The 14,137-nt window shown below is 35.3% G+C and overlaps 2 protein-coding genes across 2 annotated transcripts; both read right to left on the bottom strand.

Annotated features, from left to right (window-relative positions):
* Positions 1–683: 683 nt before the first annotated feature.
* LOC125816858 (uncharacterized) lies at positions 684–6,978 on the bottom strand. The gene is made up of 10 exons (XM_049496500.1): positions 6,553–6,978; positions 4,693–4,897; positions 4,119–4,209; positions 3,854–3,999; positions 3,220–3,463; positions 2,865–2,969; positions 2,567–2,749; positions 2,095–2,299; positions 1,243–1,729; positions 684–869 (listed from the first exon to the last, which is right to left on the bottom strand). Exons 1-10 carry the CDS (start codon positions 6,773–6,775, stop codon positions 773–775), a joined length of 1,986 nt encoding a protein of 661 aa, XP_049352457.1. The 5' UTR covers positions 6,776–6,978; the 3' UTR covers positions 684–772.
* A 1,310-nt stretch (positions 6,979–8,288) lies between these two features.
* On the bottom strand, positions 8,289–13,576 carry LOC125816860 (vacuolar protein sorting-associated protein 9A-like). The gene is made up of 5 exons (XM_049496503.1): positions 13,411–13,576; positions 12,390–12,537; positions 11,452–11,622; positions 10,132–10,305; positions 8,289–9,318 (listed from the first exon to the last, which is right to left on the bottom strand). The coding sequence occupies exons 1-5, from the start codon at positions 13,518–13,520 to the stop codon at positions 8,410–8,412; spliced, it is 1,512 nt and encodes a 503-aa protein (XP_049352460.1). The 5' UTR covers positions 13,521–13,576; the 3' UTR covers positions 8,289–8,409.
* Between the last annotated feature and the right edge of the window lie 561 nt (positions 13,577–14,137).

Here is a 14,137-nt window from a genome sequence, read left to right as displayed (position 1 = left end):
AGAAGTGTTAAATGATAGTCTACCTTTTGCATCCCATTTGTAGTGTATGTGGGAAGACGTGTGCTTGTTAAAACAAAAATCACTCTTGACAACATATCTCGACTCCCACGTCGGAAAAAAAAAACATAGCAAAATGTGATACTTGATTTGAAATGGAATCTTTGAATGCAAGTTACTCCTAAAACTTAAATCGAAGGCACTTTGTCTTAGATATCACACCTCACCAACATGGGTTGTGGTGCACTGGTGGGAGTGTTTCACCTTCAATCAGAGGTCTCGGGTTCGAGCCTTGGGTATGGAGAAAATCTTATTGAGAGCGCCACACCCGAATGGGCCCTGCAGAGCGCGATCCGGATTTAGTCGGAGCTTCAATGTGGGCTTCGGACACCGGATGGGAAACCAAAAAAAAAAAAAAAAAAGATACCACACCGTAAGTAACCCATCCACCCAAACCACAACTAAAAATTAGGCCGTGATAATGTCAATATTTGATTTTAGTATTAAACTCTGTATATTGGCATAATATATATATATATATACATATATATTTATAAATTATTTTATATATAATTTATAAACTCTGTCTTAGATATCACAACCACACAGCTTGTTGGTCCGGACTCTCATCTATTTAGTCATAATGGACACATAATTCTGCATGTTTAAGAGTTAAGACAGGGAGAAATATTTAAAGTCTTTCTACTACAAAAAATAGAGTTACTACATAAATGTCAAGTCTTTCTACTCCTCCAGTTTCTAATAATTTGTTGTTTCAAGTTAATAGGAAAATTTGGATATAGAAACCAATAATTACAGAAACCATAATCCCAAGAACATATGTCCTTTCAGCAGCACCCGCCGATACAGACCTGTGCAAGATGGCACCAAATTAGATCAACAAAGAGATTATAACAAACATTATATTAATCGATGACTATGTCAAAATAAACTTCAGCAGCACTAAAATAAATCTATAGGAATCAGTATCTAGTGATACATTTCTGGAATCATGTTGATAATTCAGAAGCAGCAGATACGAAACACATTTGGTGTAGACATGATTACTTTCATGTGCAGTTAAAACATTATGCCTCAGCAATATGAAAACAGTTTAAGTGGCATCAATGTGAAATAGGGAAGTAACTAGGGATGAAGGAAGCGAATATACATACTGAGTAAAATTATTGGAAGGCTAGAAATTTTATTTAACTCAAGTATCTGGACTGAATGATTGATATTTACCTTGTTATTGTTGACTTAGATGTTGTGAGTCCATATCCAAAGGGAAACAATGGATCATAGTGAGGGTCACCAACGTTCATTGGAAGTTGATCTACAGTTCTGAACCATGTTCTTGGAAGTTTTCCAGTAAATCCGTAGTCCCCAAAGAGAAGATCAGTGATACCTTGTCCTTCAGTTCCAGGTAGCCAGGCTGCTACAAGTGCATCAATTGAAGGTAGATATGGCTCAAGAACGAGTGGTCGACCAGATATGACTATGACAACACACTTCACAGATTGGCAAACATTGTTAATGACATCAGGTCCAGGATCTGCCACTGTGAGAGTAGGACTGTCTCCTGCACTCTCAGCATAAGGGTGCTCACCGACAACCACAATAGCATAGTCAAAGCCACTAGAAGTAGCATACTTGCTGTCAGGATTCTCAAAATAGATGACTTCTGTTCCTGGATCAACTGCAGACTTTATTGCACCGAGGATGGTAGTTCCTGTAAATGGTGTTCACTCTGTTCAGTCAACTTTCAATGCTAGCCAACTGAAAATAGCAAATGGTTATCTATGCATTACAACATTAGCTACTTAGCTTGCTGCAGTTTCCTATATAGAACTACCAATATATTTGAGTTTATAACATTTTCAAAATGATTTGTGTACAGTTCAAGTATATTTTCCTAGAGAAATTTCTATTCGATCTCATTCTCCTTTTCCCCCCGTAATCTTGTTAGGATGGCTGGTGGGGGAGATTATTCAAGAAATAATAAGGTCAAGTGATTTTACAAATTTTCTATTTAACATTAAGTCATTAAATGTAGTATTAGAGGTCTTGTGAAACGCAACAGAAGGAAAAACGTACCACTTGTAGCATCATTACCACTAAACCCCTGCCAAGTAATAGTCCATCCGCCACATTGATAACCTAAGTTATCAGCATGGCTGCCAGCAACCAAAATTCTGGACACTTTCTTAGGAAGAGGTAACAATGGGTTATTAGCAGTTTTCCCATTCTTCAGCAGAACAAGAGATTTCCGCACAGCTTCTCTTGCTAAGTTCCTGTGTTCCTGAATGGAAACCAGGGGTTATTATAACCACAAAAGCTGAATTTCACAATTCAAACAGTACAAAACATATACATCTCAAGCTACAGCATAGGCCCCAAATGGTAGTTAAGTGGAAAGGGTCTTGAGATCACCAAAGCTAGTACATATCCTTCAAGCAGGGACAAGGATTAACCCACCACAAACAACTAAACAATGGCCATATACAATGCATGCACTAACATTGTAACTGAGGCTTGAAGTGTAAAGTATCATGTTTAAGTGACCTACCTGGCTCCCAACCTCGTTGATCAAGCTGAAATCAGTGTAGGGGTTCTCAAAAAGTCCCATGGTAAATTTAACTGACAAAATCCTCTCCACTGCATCATCAATCCGATCTGTTGGGATAAAATTGTTCTTGACGAGGTAAGTCAGATCATCGATAAACTCGGTAAAATTATACGGGACCATAACCTGCAAATGACCAATTTGACATTTCCTGATTTAGCTTGAACACCAAAACATTTCCCAAACATAATGCATCCAAATTAATTGAATGTTGACACTGGTGTAGGGGGGAAAATCTTACCATGTCGACACCAGCTAGAATGCTAGTCTCAACTGAATAAGTGTAGTTGGCATGAGGTGGAGAGGTAAGTCTGTCAATACCCTGCCAATCTGAGATGACAAAACCCTGGTAGATTATCAACATCAATCAGTGAAATCACCTCCAAATTATGAAATTAATGCTTCATGAGAAACAATAAGTGATACAACAAGTTGGCATTATACAAACACGTGAAATATCAAAAATATATTTCGGAGGATGTTAATTCCACATTTCTGTAATTCTCATGTGCTTAATAACAAGCTGCCTTTAACCAAGCTTCCGAATTGACAACTGTGGTTTATCTAATCTTTCATATCATTTTTTCGAACATTACCTTGAACCTGAGTGTACCCTTGAGAAAACCAGTAACTAGATCATGGTCAGCATGCATCTTTCTGCCATTCCAGCTAGAATAAGAAGCCATAACCGTAGCAACACCTTTGATAATTGAGTCGTCATAGGCGGGCATGTGGATAGTCAGCAACTCATGCTTATCAGTCACAGTGTTATTCTCATTAACACCCTTAGTTGTGCCCCCATCACCAACAAAGTGCTTTGCACAAGCAGCCACCTTTTTCCTGAAAATTGAATGAGTTAAGAGGTTTATACACAGGGAATCCTTTTACAAGCAAAACATAGAATTTAATTACACAAGAACCACCATTATCAAAATGTAAATATAAGATCTATAACTGATTCATAAAAGGCTCATCAAAAAATTGACATTAACTACAAAACAGTGGCAAAAAAAGGGAAAACAGCATTAGCATAAAAGCATCTCATATTGGACTTCATTGTGCTCTAATGATAACAAGCAACTAAAGAGCAGTCAAGGTTCTCATTACTTAAACTTAGATTTGACAGTTCTTTGCACAACGATGAGGAAAACAACTGTAAATATTTGTTCTAACTTTTAAAGAACAGCATATAAAAATATAAGCATGGAATTGCTTTCATAGTTTCCATACTTTCCAGCAATATAAGGTATGCCCTTCCTTGAACCATTAGGAATCTCGCCTTGTAACCCAATTATAATATCCGTCATTTCTTGAACAATCTTGGGATCTTCACTATAACTTTCATAACAGCGACCCCACCTAGGATCTCTGCAAACCTGCCCACAAAGGTTTAAACTTTAAACGAAAACTTGATTTACAATTTAAAGTGAAAAATGAAATTAATTGTGAGAAGATTAAGTAGAAAGTCAATCATCAATCTGATTGTATCACCTACAGCGATGCAAGGAGCAAATACATAAGGAATCCCTGTAGCTCTGACTTCAAGAGCAGTAGCATCACCAATTCTTCGCATGAGTTCAGGGTCCCTGAAGAATAGATATTCGGTAGAACATTCAGATAAGACCAACATCTTTTATGTATTAGAAAGTGGATAAGGCCAACAACAAGTTACCTTGAACAGGGAAAAGAATTCTGAAAATGAAAAAATAATTGTAGATACTATCAAAATGAAGTTTTTTGAACATATAATACATTCATATTTCCTAGACATAACTTACATATGACACACAGTTATTGGCAGAGCAGTATATTGATACTTGATAGACAACAAATCACTTATCAGAATGTTAGCTTTGCAAATGAAATTATTAAACTTTCTCAAGAAAAAAAATATGAAGCTTGATTTAGGTAACAAAAGGTTTCTTGGTAGTACACTAGATAACAAATTATTAGTCCAATGTGAACACATGCTATATAAACCAGAAAATAACAAATGATTTAAATTTGATAAGTCAACGCTCAGCACTGTGTGTTTTGTACTTGAAATTATCCATGTAAAATTTCCTTACCTGGCAGCTCCAAGCCCGATGTTATGTGGAAATATGGTGGCATTGAAAACATTGTTGTGTCCGTGAACGGCATCAATCCCATATATCATTGGAATCCCAAGGCGAGTTGACATAGAACCATTTTGGTAGTCATTCACCATATTAACCCAATCTGCGGCAGTAGCTTTCGGAAGTGGAGTACTTCCTCCACCACTTAATACACTACCTGAATCAGAATAACTAAACATAAACTTCAATTTTCTGTTTGCCATGCCAACAAGATATTTTAAACAGAAGTGTAGGGCCTTTGATTGGGATTTAAACCTGCATCTAAATTTGCAAAACAAGTTGTACTAACAATCCATCTCTTTTTTCGTTTATTGTTATTACTTTTTCCTTAAAAGATAATCCTGAGTTCATGTTTCATTGTTAATCACTGCTTCATTACATGCCATTTCTTTGTTGAACTATCATATCAGAATTTGACAAAAAGAAAAGTAAAATATTGTAAGATGCACATTCGTTTTTACATGTGATTTGCACTTAATAATCATTTCTCCAATCACTTGATTTGCGATTAATGATCATTTCTTCCAGTTTCCTAGTTTCACTTTACAAAATGTCCTAATCAAGGAAAGCCAAGACTGATGTATAACAAAAAGATGTTATGAACATGCTTTCGAACTCCATAGACAGCCTTATCTCTTGGCGTACTCGGGAAAATTCAAACTTGGAAGAAGAAACTGATTAGGTTCGGCTCAACTTCCTTTATCAGTGCAAAAAGAAGCCTGTTTTAGCTCAACTTCCTTCCCTTCTTTCTTTCTTCTTTTCATCTCTTTTGAATACTCTTTCGACTTATTCCTGTATCCATTCAATTTTGCATGTCCTGATCTTGTAACTTTGGAGTAACCATGAATACTCACAACTATTTTTTTTCTGCAGTGTTCATAGCTATTAAACCGACATATTAAATCTACAACTATTAAATTCAATCTCCAGGATAAGTGCTGGTAACAAATATTGATCAAGAGATGCATAAAAAACAGAAAACAAGAAAGTATGTAAAGGGTACTACAGGCATACCTCTATATATAACAATAATTCTCTATAACCAACATTTCACTATAACAACCATGTTTTTTGTGGACCGATCTTTCATGTTATGTTACATATATGTTCTCTAATAACATTTCACTTTAGCAGCCAAAAAATATTAGAACATACGACCATGTTATAAAAAGGTTGGACTATACTATATATTGTGAATGTTCCTTATCAAGAAAATCCAGATGTGAAGTCCCGATGTATTGTTTTTATAAACAAGGGCATCAAATACTCTATATCTCGTAACAATCTACTTCAAAATGTCATTATTCAATCTACAAGGAAAGTAAAACACAGCAACTAACAAAAAAATGCACAAAAAAAACTAAACAATTATTCAAATGATACAACTATATAGATATGAAACATAACTGAAGTAGTACTCCAAGTTAAACAGGGCTTACTGTTCTCCAAACAATCTTCTTTAGACTAACATCATCAAATCTCCATAAACAAATACTCCCTTCTTTCAATTTGTTTGTCTTACTTTCTTTTTTCCCATGTAAAAAATAATGTCTCTTTTACCTTTTTGGCAACTCTTCATTTCCAACTTTCCCCATAACATATTTTATACAACAAGATTAAAGGGCATTCAGATACATTATATCTATCTTTAGTTTAAAACCACAAAATCTATCAAGTGTTACTTACTTTCTTGAATTCCGTGTAAAGTTAAAACAACACAAACAAATTGAAATGGAGGTAGTAAACACCAACTACACAAGAAAAATTACAAACATGGAAACCACAATACTATATGCAGATTTGAAATATTACCAATATAGTAGTCTTTCATTATTTGAATAGTGGCAACAGTCCTATCAATCTGAATCATCTGTCCAATCTTTTCTTGAAGGGTCATTCTACCAAGAAGATCTTTAACTCTAACCCCAACTGGTTGTTCTGGGTCCTTGTACTTGATGTAGTCCTCACCCATTGCAATCTTGTTCCACCATAGCACCAGAGTCACAAACCACCAAACCCAACTTTTCTTACCCATCCTCAACACTATAATAACATCAAGAAAATGTGATACTTTTTTTTTCAAGATAGTACTTGAAATATAAGTGAATACCCAGAAAAATGTAGGGTAAAGGGTGCAAGAAAATGCAGGATCTTGAAAGTTTTTAGTGAAAGAAAACAGTAACAGAGAGAGTGTGTGCTGTGCTTTGTGGAAAAGATGAGTCTAAAAGTAGGAGTGAGAGTTGAGATATTCTTTGAAAAAGTTACAAGAGTTAAACGGTTATATATACGCCAAGAATATATATTACTAACCACCCTCCCAACCCTTTTAAGCAAGTTATTACTCAATTCTCATCTCTTTGCTTGTCATTATATTAAAAATAGTTATTTAATAATATTTGTATAGTTTGAAAAATCAAGAAATTATATTATATATACTTTTTGTGTCTATTTATCGTATTGTTGTTGGACAGAGAATATATTTACTTTTATTTGTTTAAAATAGATATAAATTTATAGATTTTATTTTTCTAAACTTGATTTTTATATTTAAATTCACAAAGAAAAAAAAGATTTATACTTTGTACCACATAAATTGAAACAGATAACGCATATATATTTATAGTTACGTGAGCATTATAAGTTGTAACTGTCTAATGAGTGTATAATAATGAATGTGTAACTGTATAGTTAGTGATTGAATAATGATTAAACTGTCTTATTCATACATGATTTACTTACTTAATTAGTGTTTTATATCTATAAAATTATTTAATTCGTGATATGTTAATAGACATATTATGTGGTGAGTGGGGTGGGGTGGGGACGTGGGGTGTTGAACCTTTCTTTTCTAGAGATTTGAGAATTTCGAGAAAGACAGTTCATGTGGGGAACTCAACCTTTAGTACTGACTAGCTTGTTCAATCAAAAGCATTTTCTTTCTTAAACCAAAAATATCAAGAAAAAGGTAGGTGTTACATATTTATAGATTCTAATTTATATGTGCTGAATTAAACACTACTGTACTATACGATTAACTTACTTTTATTTAATAGACATTTAAGAATACACTCAAAAAAAAATTCAAAATTTAAATCGAAAGTATCTAATATGAACTCTTAATAATATGTTTTAAGTATTCAGGTGATCAATCAAAACAGATTACAGTTTGAATATTTAAATAAAATTTACCAATAAGTTTAAAAAATTGTCTACATATTCCACATATTTTCCATATTTCATATTCACTTTATTTCGGAAGTGTCTAATGCATGATCCCTTATTATTTATTAGCAATAGACTTCTAATATGCTGATTATTGTAAAACTATAAACAACTTTTTCTTTAATCTTACCTTAGGTTCGTGTCCTCGGTTAGTCATAAGGGTATTTTTAGTCTGAAAATATAACGGAAGGGGTACATTTAGCCCGAAAGTATAACTAGGGATATATTAAAACTATTTCATATAATACAGGGGTATATTTGGCCCTTTGCCGATATAAAAAAGTGGCAGTTTAGATTTACCCAAGTTAATAGAATATCACCAGTCAAGGTTATTCTACTGTCCAGAAAGAATCAAGTAGATACTCATTTTGCTGTTAAAAAATACAGATACAACTTTAGACATCACATGATTCTATATGAGTTTTCCACTGAATTTATCTGTAAAACCTAACTCCCTTCTTCACCCTTACTTGAAAGTTCTTCATTTTCCTTTAACTTTGATTCATCTGACTCGAGAGACTTTGCAAGTAGTGAAGAATCCACGGGCCTGTCTTTCTGCGTATCATCAATTGGCTCGTCTTTCTGTGTTTCATCAATTGGCTCATCTTTCTGTGTCTCATCGATTGGCTTGTCTTTCTGTGTCTCATCAATTAGCCCTCCTGCTGAGGCAACTTCAGATTCGGTGTTGAATTCAAATTCAGGGTGCTGAGTTTGTCCTTCATTATTGGGCAATGGTGGAGATGGATTGTCAATGCCTGATCCTTTAGCAAGGCAAACATACTTGATAACTAGGCGCTTGTAATTGGTTAGTAGTTCTTCGATATCACCCACTGTTAGATCACCAGCCTGGGAATATAGGTAGGGGAAACTTTGGAACACTTGGCTGATGCTATCCTCCTTGATCAGCATACTAGCCCCTCTGTTTTCTAGATCCGACAGTGACGGGATCTTTTCCATTGATGACTGGCTTTTAACATACTGATCCTCGTTCTTGATGTTTGTTTCTGTTGATGCAACTGAGAAATTTGGCTGTGTAGCAGGGTGTGGAGGCCTATTTGACCTAAAACTTTGTTTGGTGTCAGACGTGTCTGCACCAGGAACAGGTCCAGCGTTCTGATCACTCTGGTCCAGTACATTGTTGTCGGCTGAAAGACCAGAAAGAAGTGCTCGAGCAGACTCCATATTTGTTTCAAACTCGGTCTCATCCATAGAAAGAGCTTGTGCATCAATATTCGAAATGAAAGATTCTGCAGAAAGAATGTTTGTGAAGAAGTATGCCGCTTCAGAAACCAAGCGGGTTTGCCGCCTAAACCTTTGTATATACAGTAGATTTGAGTGCAGCTGAGGGGGGTTAGCCTGATTGTGACATAAAATAAAAGGTAATTTAAAAATTGAATGCAAGGACACAACAGAAGTTGTAAAATTGAAATACGGGAGCAGAAAGAATTTCAATCATTCTTCAGTATCGAAGAGAACACAGAACTAAAACAAACAAGCTTTTAGTTCTCCACTTAATGATTTTCATCTATAAAAAGATTTTGGAAGGACGGTGCGTCAAGGATTTGGTAATATTCCACACATGGTTCATCAAATCAAGGATTTTGTTGAGAATCTGAGTAAAATTCACTTTTTTTTGCTTGTTTCTGCGGGACAATTATAAAGTTATAATTCATATGATGTTATCCCCAAATCAGAAATCATATGCAAGATATTTGGGGGATGAGAAGTACAAGATATTTGGGGGATGGAAGTGGGTGATGAGACGATGATAGGAAAGCGAAAGGTGCAATAATGGACTCTTTGGCCACTAATCTGGATGCCTGCCTTTCGGATGCATTCAGTGTTCATGAATTCCAACATGAAGAAATAAGAATGTTTCTTCTAATCACTCCTTAGAAGAGAATTAAAATTTCCCTTGTTAGTCATCTTGGGCAAAAAAATCCAAGACAAATCAGTCGTACCAGCAATCCCTTCCCTTATTCATGTAGCAAAGCTGGACTACTATCCAGGCAAGCATTGTTCAGTGTTATTAGGCCTCTAATTCTGCAATCAACTTCCCTACAGGGAAATCAAGACGTGGGAGCATACCAAACACTACAATTCAAAACCTAAAGGATACGTCAGTTGTGAAGACTAATATATCAGATCAGTGCAAATGAGCTGGCTTACCTTTATGGTGACATATATGAGAACGGGAAGAAAATCATCTGCTCCTGGAGGGTTATCCTTTGCTGAAACAGAAGTCAGGAGATTATTGATAACCTTGCAACAATTAAGAATACACACAAGTTTGTCTCTTGGTGCCCTGTACATATTTATCTTTTGTAGCTCCTTCTGCGCAAGCTGTAAAAAGTGTAGCATGTAATGAAATAGTTAGACATCTCATTGAAGAATGACATTCACGAAACTATGCTTATTTATGGCAGGGTAAAAGAGCTATACTTATTGTAATCAAGATCACAACTCAAAAGGACAGCCTAAAGAAGACGTTTCTATAAAGGAAGAAGTGTGTGCCCCGGTACTATGAAAATATTCTCTGAATTTTGCATACTGCAAGCCTTGATATGTTACTGTAAACTGACGGTCATACCCATAAAATACCAGTTTACAAACTTCTGCAGCAAATCTCTGAAAATCTGGGTCCACATTTAACCAACAAGTTACCATGTTAAATAAAAAATATGAAAGTAACACGATTTTTTTATAGAAATCAATACTCGAGGTAATTGCCAGAGTAATCAGTGGCCATCTTGTCAAGGTGTAACATATGCACAAAGACAAGAAGGTTAGCTCTTACTTGGTTATTTTTGTGAAAATACTCTTTTACTTTTACCAGTTATTAGTATAATAAAATAGCTGTGCTAAAAACTATTTTATTTGAAAACTACACCTGTTCCAGAAATGTGTATCTTTTCCAAAGTTCCAACTTCCAAACACTGGTTGCGAGAAAAAAAAATTGTTTCTTCCATCAGCAACCCATAAACCCACTAAGATACAGACACACATGCACATATACTATTGTGTGTGTGTCAGTATGTGTATAATGTATGAACACACACACACAGTGCATATAAATATAAACTAACATCATGGTAAATGGTAGAGGTCGAGGAATGATCAAGTATGCCTCACAAAAGATGGGTGGCTTTATTAAAAAACCACAACCACATTCAATTAGAAAAACCGTTCGCCCACAACATTTTGTTCGGGAAAATTATGTAAATGTACCGACTTCGGAACCAACAAACTGTCAAAAGACACGTGCATTTTGCTCTGAAATATAAAAACTGGTAATTTTATAACTTCACCCACGCATTGTCATCCTATGAGTGGCAGGCCCAAATCCCAACAACAGTAATCAAGTGAGAAATCATATCCCTTCCTCCAGTAGTAAAAAAAAAAGTAGCAGTTAAGAACCAAAATCCCTGGACTTGCAACAGAATCAATGAATGATTCACCAGAAATTTACTTTTTACAGAGTTCACTTACCAACCATGATGATTCATTTTGAAATGTTGGCTTGATATCCAAATTCTCAGGCCTAACAAATTGTTGAATCAAAGCAATTTTCTCATGAAGCTGTTCATCAACTTTCACATCTTCAGGAAGTGAAGCAAATGTACGTGTAAATAGCTTCGTCATGACATACTTCTCAAGTCCCTGTTGTTTGAAATAATATGAATATGAGCAAACAAAGTACAAACAGCACAGCAACAACTAAACTTATAATCAGTTGACATGCTGACATGCAGCCTACAGCCATCCAGAAGCATCGAGTATAGAAAATGTGATATCCATGAATAACACAATATATTGATTCCATATGTTGGAGTAAAATTGTACAAACATCAACCTGAGTCTTACTGAAAAGGTATGACATATGTAAGCATGTTGAGATAAAAGGAAAAATGATAACAATCAGACTTGGTACTTCTAGGCACAGTACCAATAGCAACTCTAATTAAGACACACAGTAGATTCAAGAATCCAAAGTTTTTTGTTCCTTCAATGTTGAGATATCTGTGGATCTGTTTTTCTGAAAGATATCAGTGGAACTTCCTTCCGTTACTTATGCTCTTAAGGTTAGATATTTATTAATATCACGGAGCAGCCTGAATCTTCAGTGTACTAAAAAATCAGCATGCAGATGTCATAAGTTTGAAACTCGGTTGTGTATAGGCCCACTCCTCTGTCATGTTCCACTTAAATTTCAGGCTTCTTGTTGGTGGCAGTATTCGAACTTGTGATGTGCACCCTAGGCTGCACATCTCAAGTTGTGTCCTTTATATTGAACCAAAACCCTAGGGGCTTGTGGGGTAATGGGGTTGGATGGAAGGTTGGTAGGTTGATGAGATTTGATATACAAATGAAAAAACAGACTGATAACATTCATGCTAAAGCCTTATTCAGCATTTAGGTGTACTCACTTCACCAGCACTCTCCAACTCCTCCTCGGAACATCCAGCCCAAAGTGAATGAGCTCTGAATGCTGTTTCCATATTTCCAAGGAACTCCTGCACGGCTGCACTATCCCTCTCTGCGTCCGGAGCATTGTTCAAAAATGATACAATAAAACTGCAAAAGATTCCAATTAGTAATAACATTTCCCTCAAATGATACCTACCTACAACTCTTCAGGGTCCTAGTTAATTAAAATGGCAAGCCTTGCTGTTATGTTAATTTGAACTAATCAACTATGCAAATATTCAATATGCAGTAGTATATTATACGATGTTAGATCAGTTAGTAGAAGAAACACAAATCCCATGAATTCATCCATCTACGTGCTTTATAATTATGAAAAGTATGAGAAGAAATTATGCTAAGATGACAAGCTGATTATAAGTTTCATATGACTAAGACAACCATTCCACAGCTGTTCCAGAATCCCAATATCGACAATTCAATTTTTATAATCAATATCCATTAATTTCACTTTGCATAGAAAACTCTCTCCATAAAATCATTGAGGTACTTGTTTGGGCTGAGGAATAATTGTTGTACTACGCCAAAACCCAAGCAGGTTTGAAGAGATTTAAAGAGAAGAAAACAACAAGAGGTTCAGCTGAAGCATTCTTCAATAATGATTATGGGCTACTCAACTGAGCAAATGAGTTCACGTCCCTTTATCACCATCATCATATACATTTTTTTCTCATGGCAATCTTCCAATATCTACTTTAAGCAAACATCAACAATAAGTTACTACTAAACTTACATATGAACAAAAATAAGTTAAAGAACCTAAGTAAGTACTCTGGTTTTCTCAGTTAATTGGCCTAAGTTGACTTGAGCAATCAAAATCATACAAATCCGATTATCCAACTAAACCTTAGCCATTTATTCTTTTACCATAAATAGGTGTCTTTCTTTGATCTATGCAAATTTTCCTAAGTTTCCTTTCGCACTCAAATTATGAATAGGCTCTTATAAGATGAAGATTGATACCTTTTGATGGATTTGACGAAATCGGCAGCGGTTGGATCACGCATTCGTTGAAGGAAATCATGCCACGTCAATGGTGCAGTAGACGATCCTAACACGTCGCTGTTCTCCATTTTCAGATCGACGGCCGGCGACTCTCTCTCTCTCTCTCTCTACGAATTTCTGATACTATACTGAAGAAGAAAGAAGAAGAAGACAGACTAAATGGGCCCCCGAAATCAAGTGGAAGTTGGGCTTGCAATTCATTTGTTTGGAAGGACTTTGGGCTTATGAGAGTAAATTGGGTTCTCAATTGGGCCTATCAGGACCTATTTATGGGCCATAACACCTGAATTTCTGAGAGAAAGTGGCAAATAGCCACTTGCCACTACGCAAAATTATTCAGTACTAGTAACATCCCCGTGCTTCGCGCAGGAATTTAATATTACGGAATATATAAAATAATACTTAAAACTTATCCGTCACTAAAACTAAAACACTATATTATCCTACATAAAAGATTAATACTGTAAAGGAAAATAAAAATTATTTCATCTTATCACTTATCTTTAATAACATAAGCATATATTAATTACTGTAAAAATACATATTAGGATGTGAAACATAAGCAATGGTGTCACTGAGCCACTCAACATGAGTAAAGTACACAAATATGAAATTGTGAAGAAGAAGATGACGAAGAAGTAGTAGTTCAGAATTTTCGTTGTTTTAAAATGAGAGGAAATCCCTC

This window comes from Solanum verrucosum, unplaced genomic scaffold (assembly GCF_900185275.1).
Source record: "Solanum verrucosum unplaced genomic scaffold, falcon-dt-bn FXZP01000261.1, whole genome shotgun sequence".
NCBI classification, from domain to species: domain Eukaryota; kingdom Viridiplantae; phylum Streptophyta; class Magnoliopsida; order Solanales; family Solanaceae; genus Solanum; species Solanum verrucosum.
The sequence above is the reverse complement of the archived record's forward strand: the minus strand, read 5'-3'. Positions and strand labels throughout refer to the sequence as shown.

Coding starts and splice junctions, on each gene's coding strand:
- LOC125816860 (XM_049496503.1), bottom strand. CDS start 13,520: ATGGAGAACAGCGACGTGTTAGGATCGTCTACTGCACCATTGACGTGG. Junction 12,538..13,410: donor TTCGTCAAATCCATCAAAAG/GTATCAATCTTC, acceptor AATCTTTTGCAG/TTTTATTGTATCATTTTTGA. Junction 10,306..11,451: donor AAAATGAATCATCATGGTTG/GTAAGTGAACTC, acceptor CACTTTTTACAG/CTTGCGCAGAAGGAGCTACA.
- LOC125816858 (XM_049496500.1), bottom strand. CDS start 6,775: ATGGGTAAGAAAAGTTGGGTTTGGTGGTTTGTGACTCTGGTGCTATGG. Junction 2,300..2,566: donor TCAACGAGGTTGGGAGCCAG/GTAGGTCACTTA, acceptor GTTTCCATTCAG/GAACACAGGAACTTAGCAAG. Junction 1,730..2,094: donor TGGTAATGATGCTACAAGTG/GTACGTTTTTCC, acceptor CACCATTTACAG/GAACTACCATCCTCGGTGCA.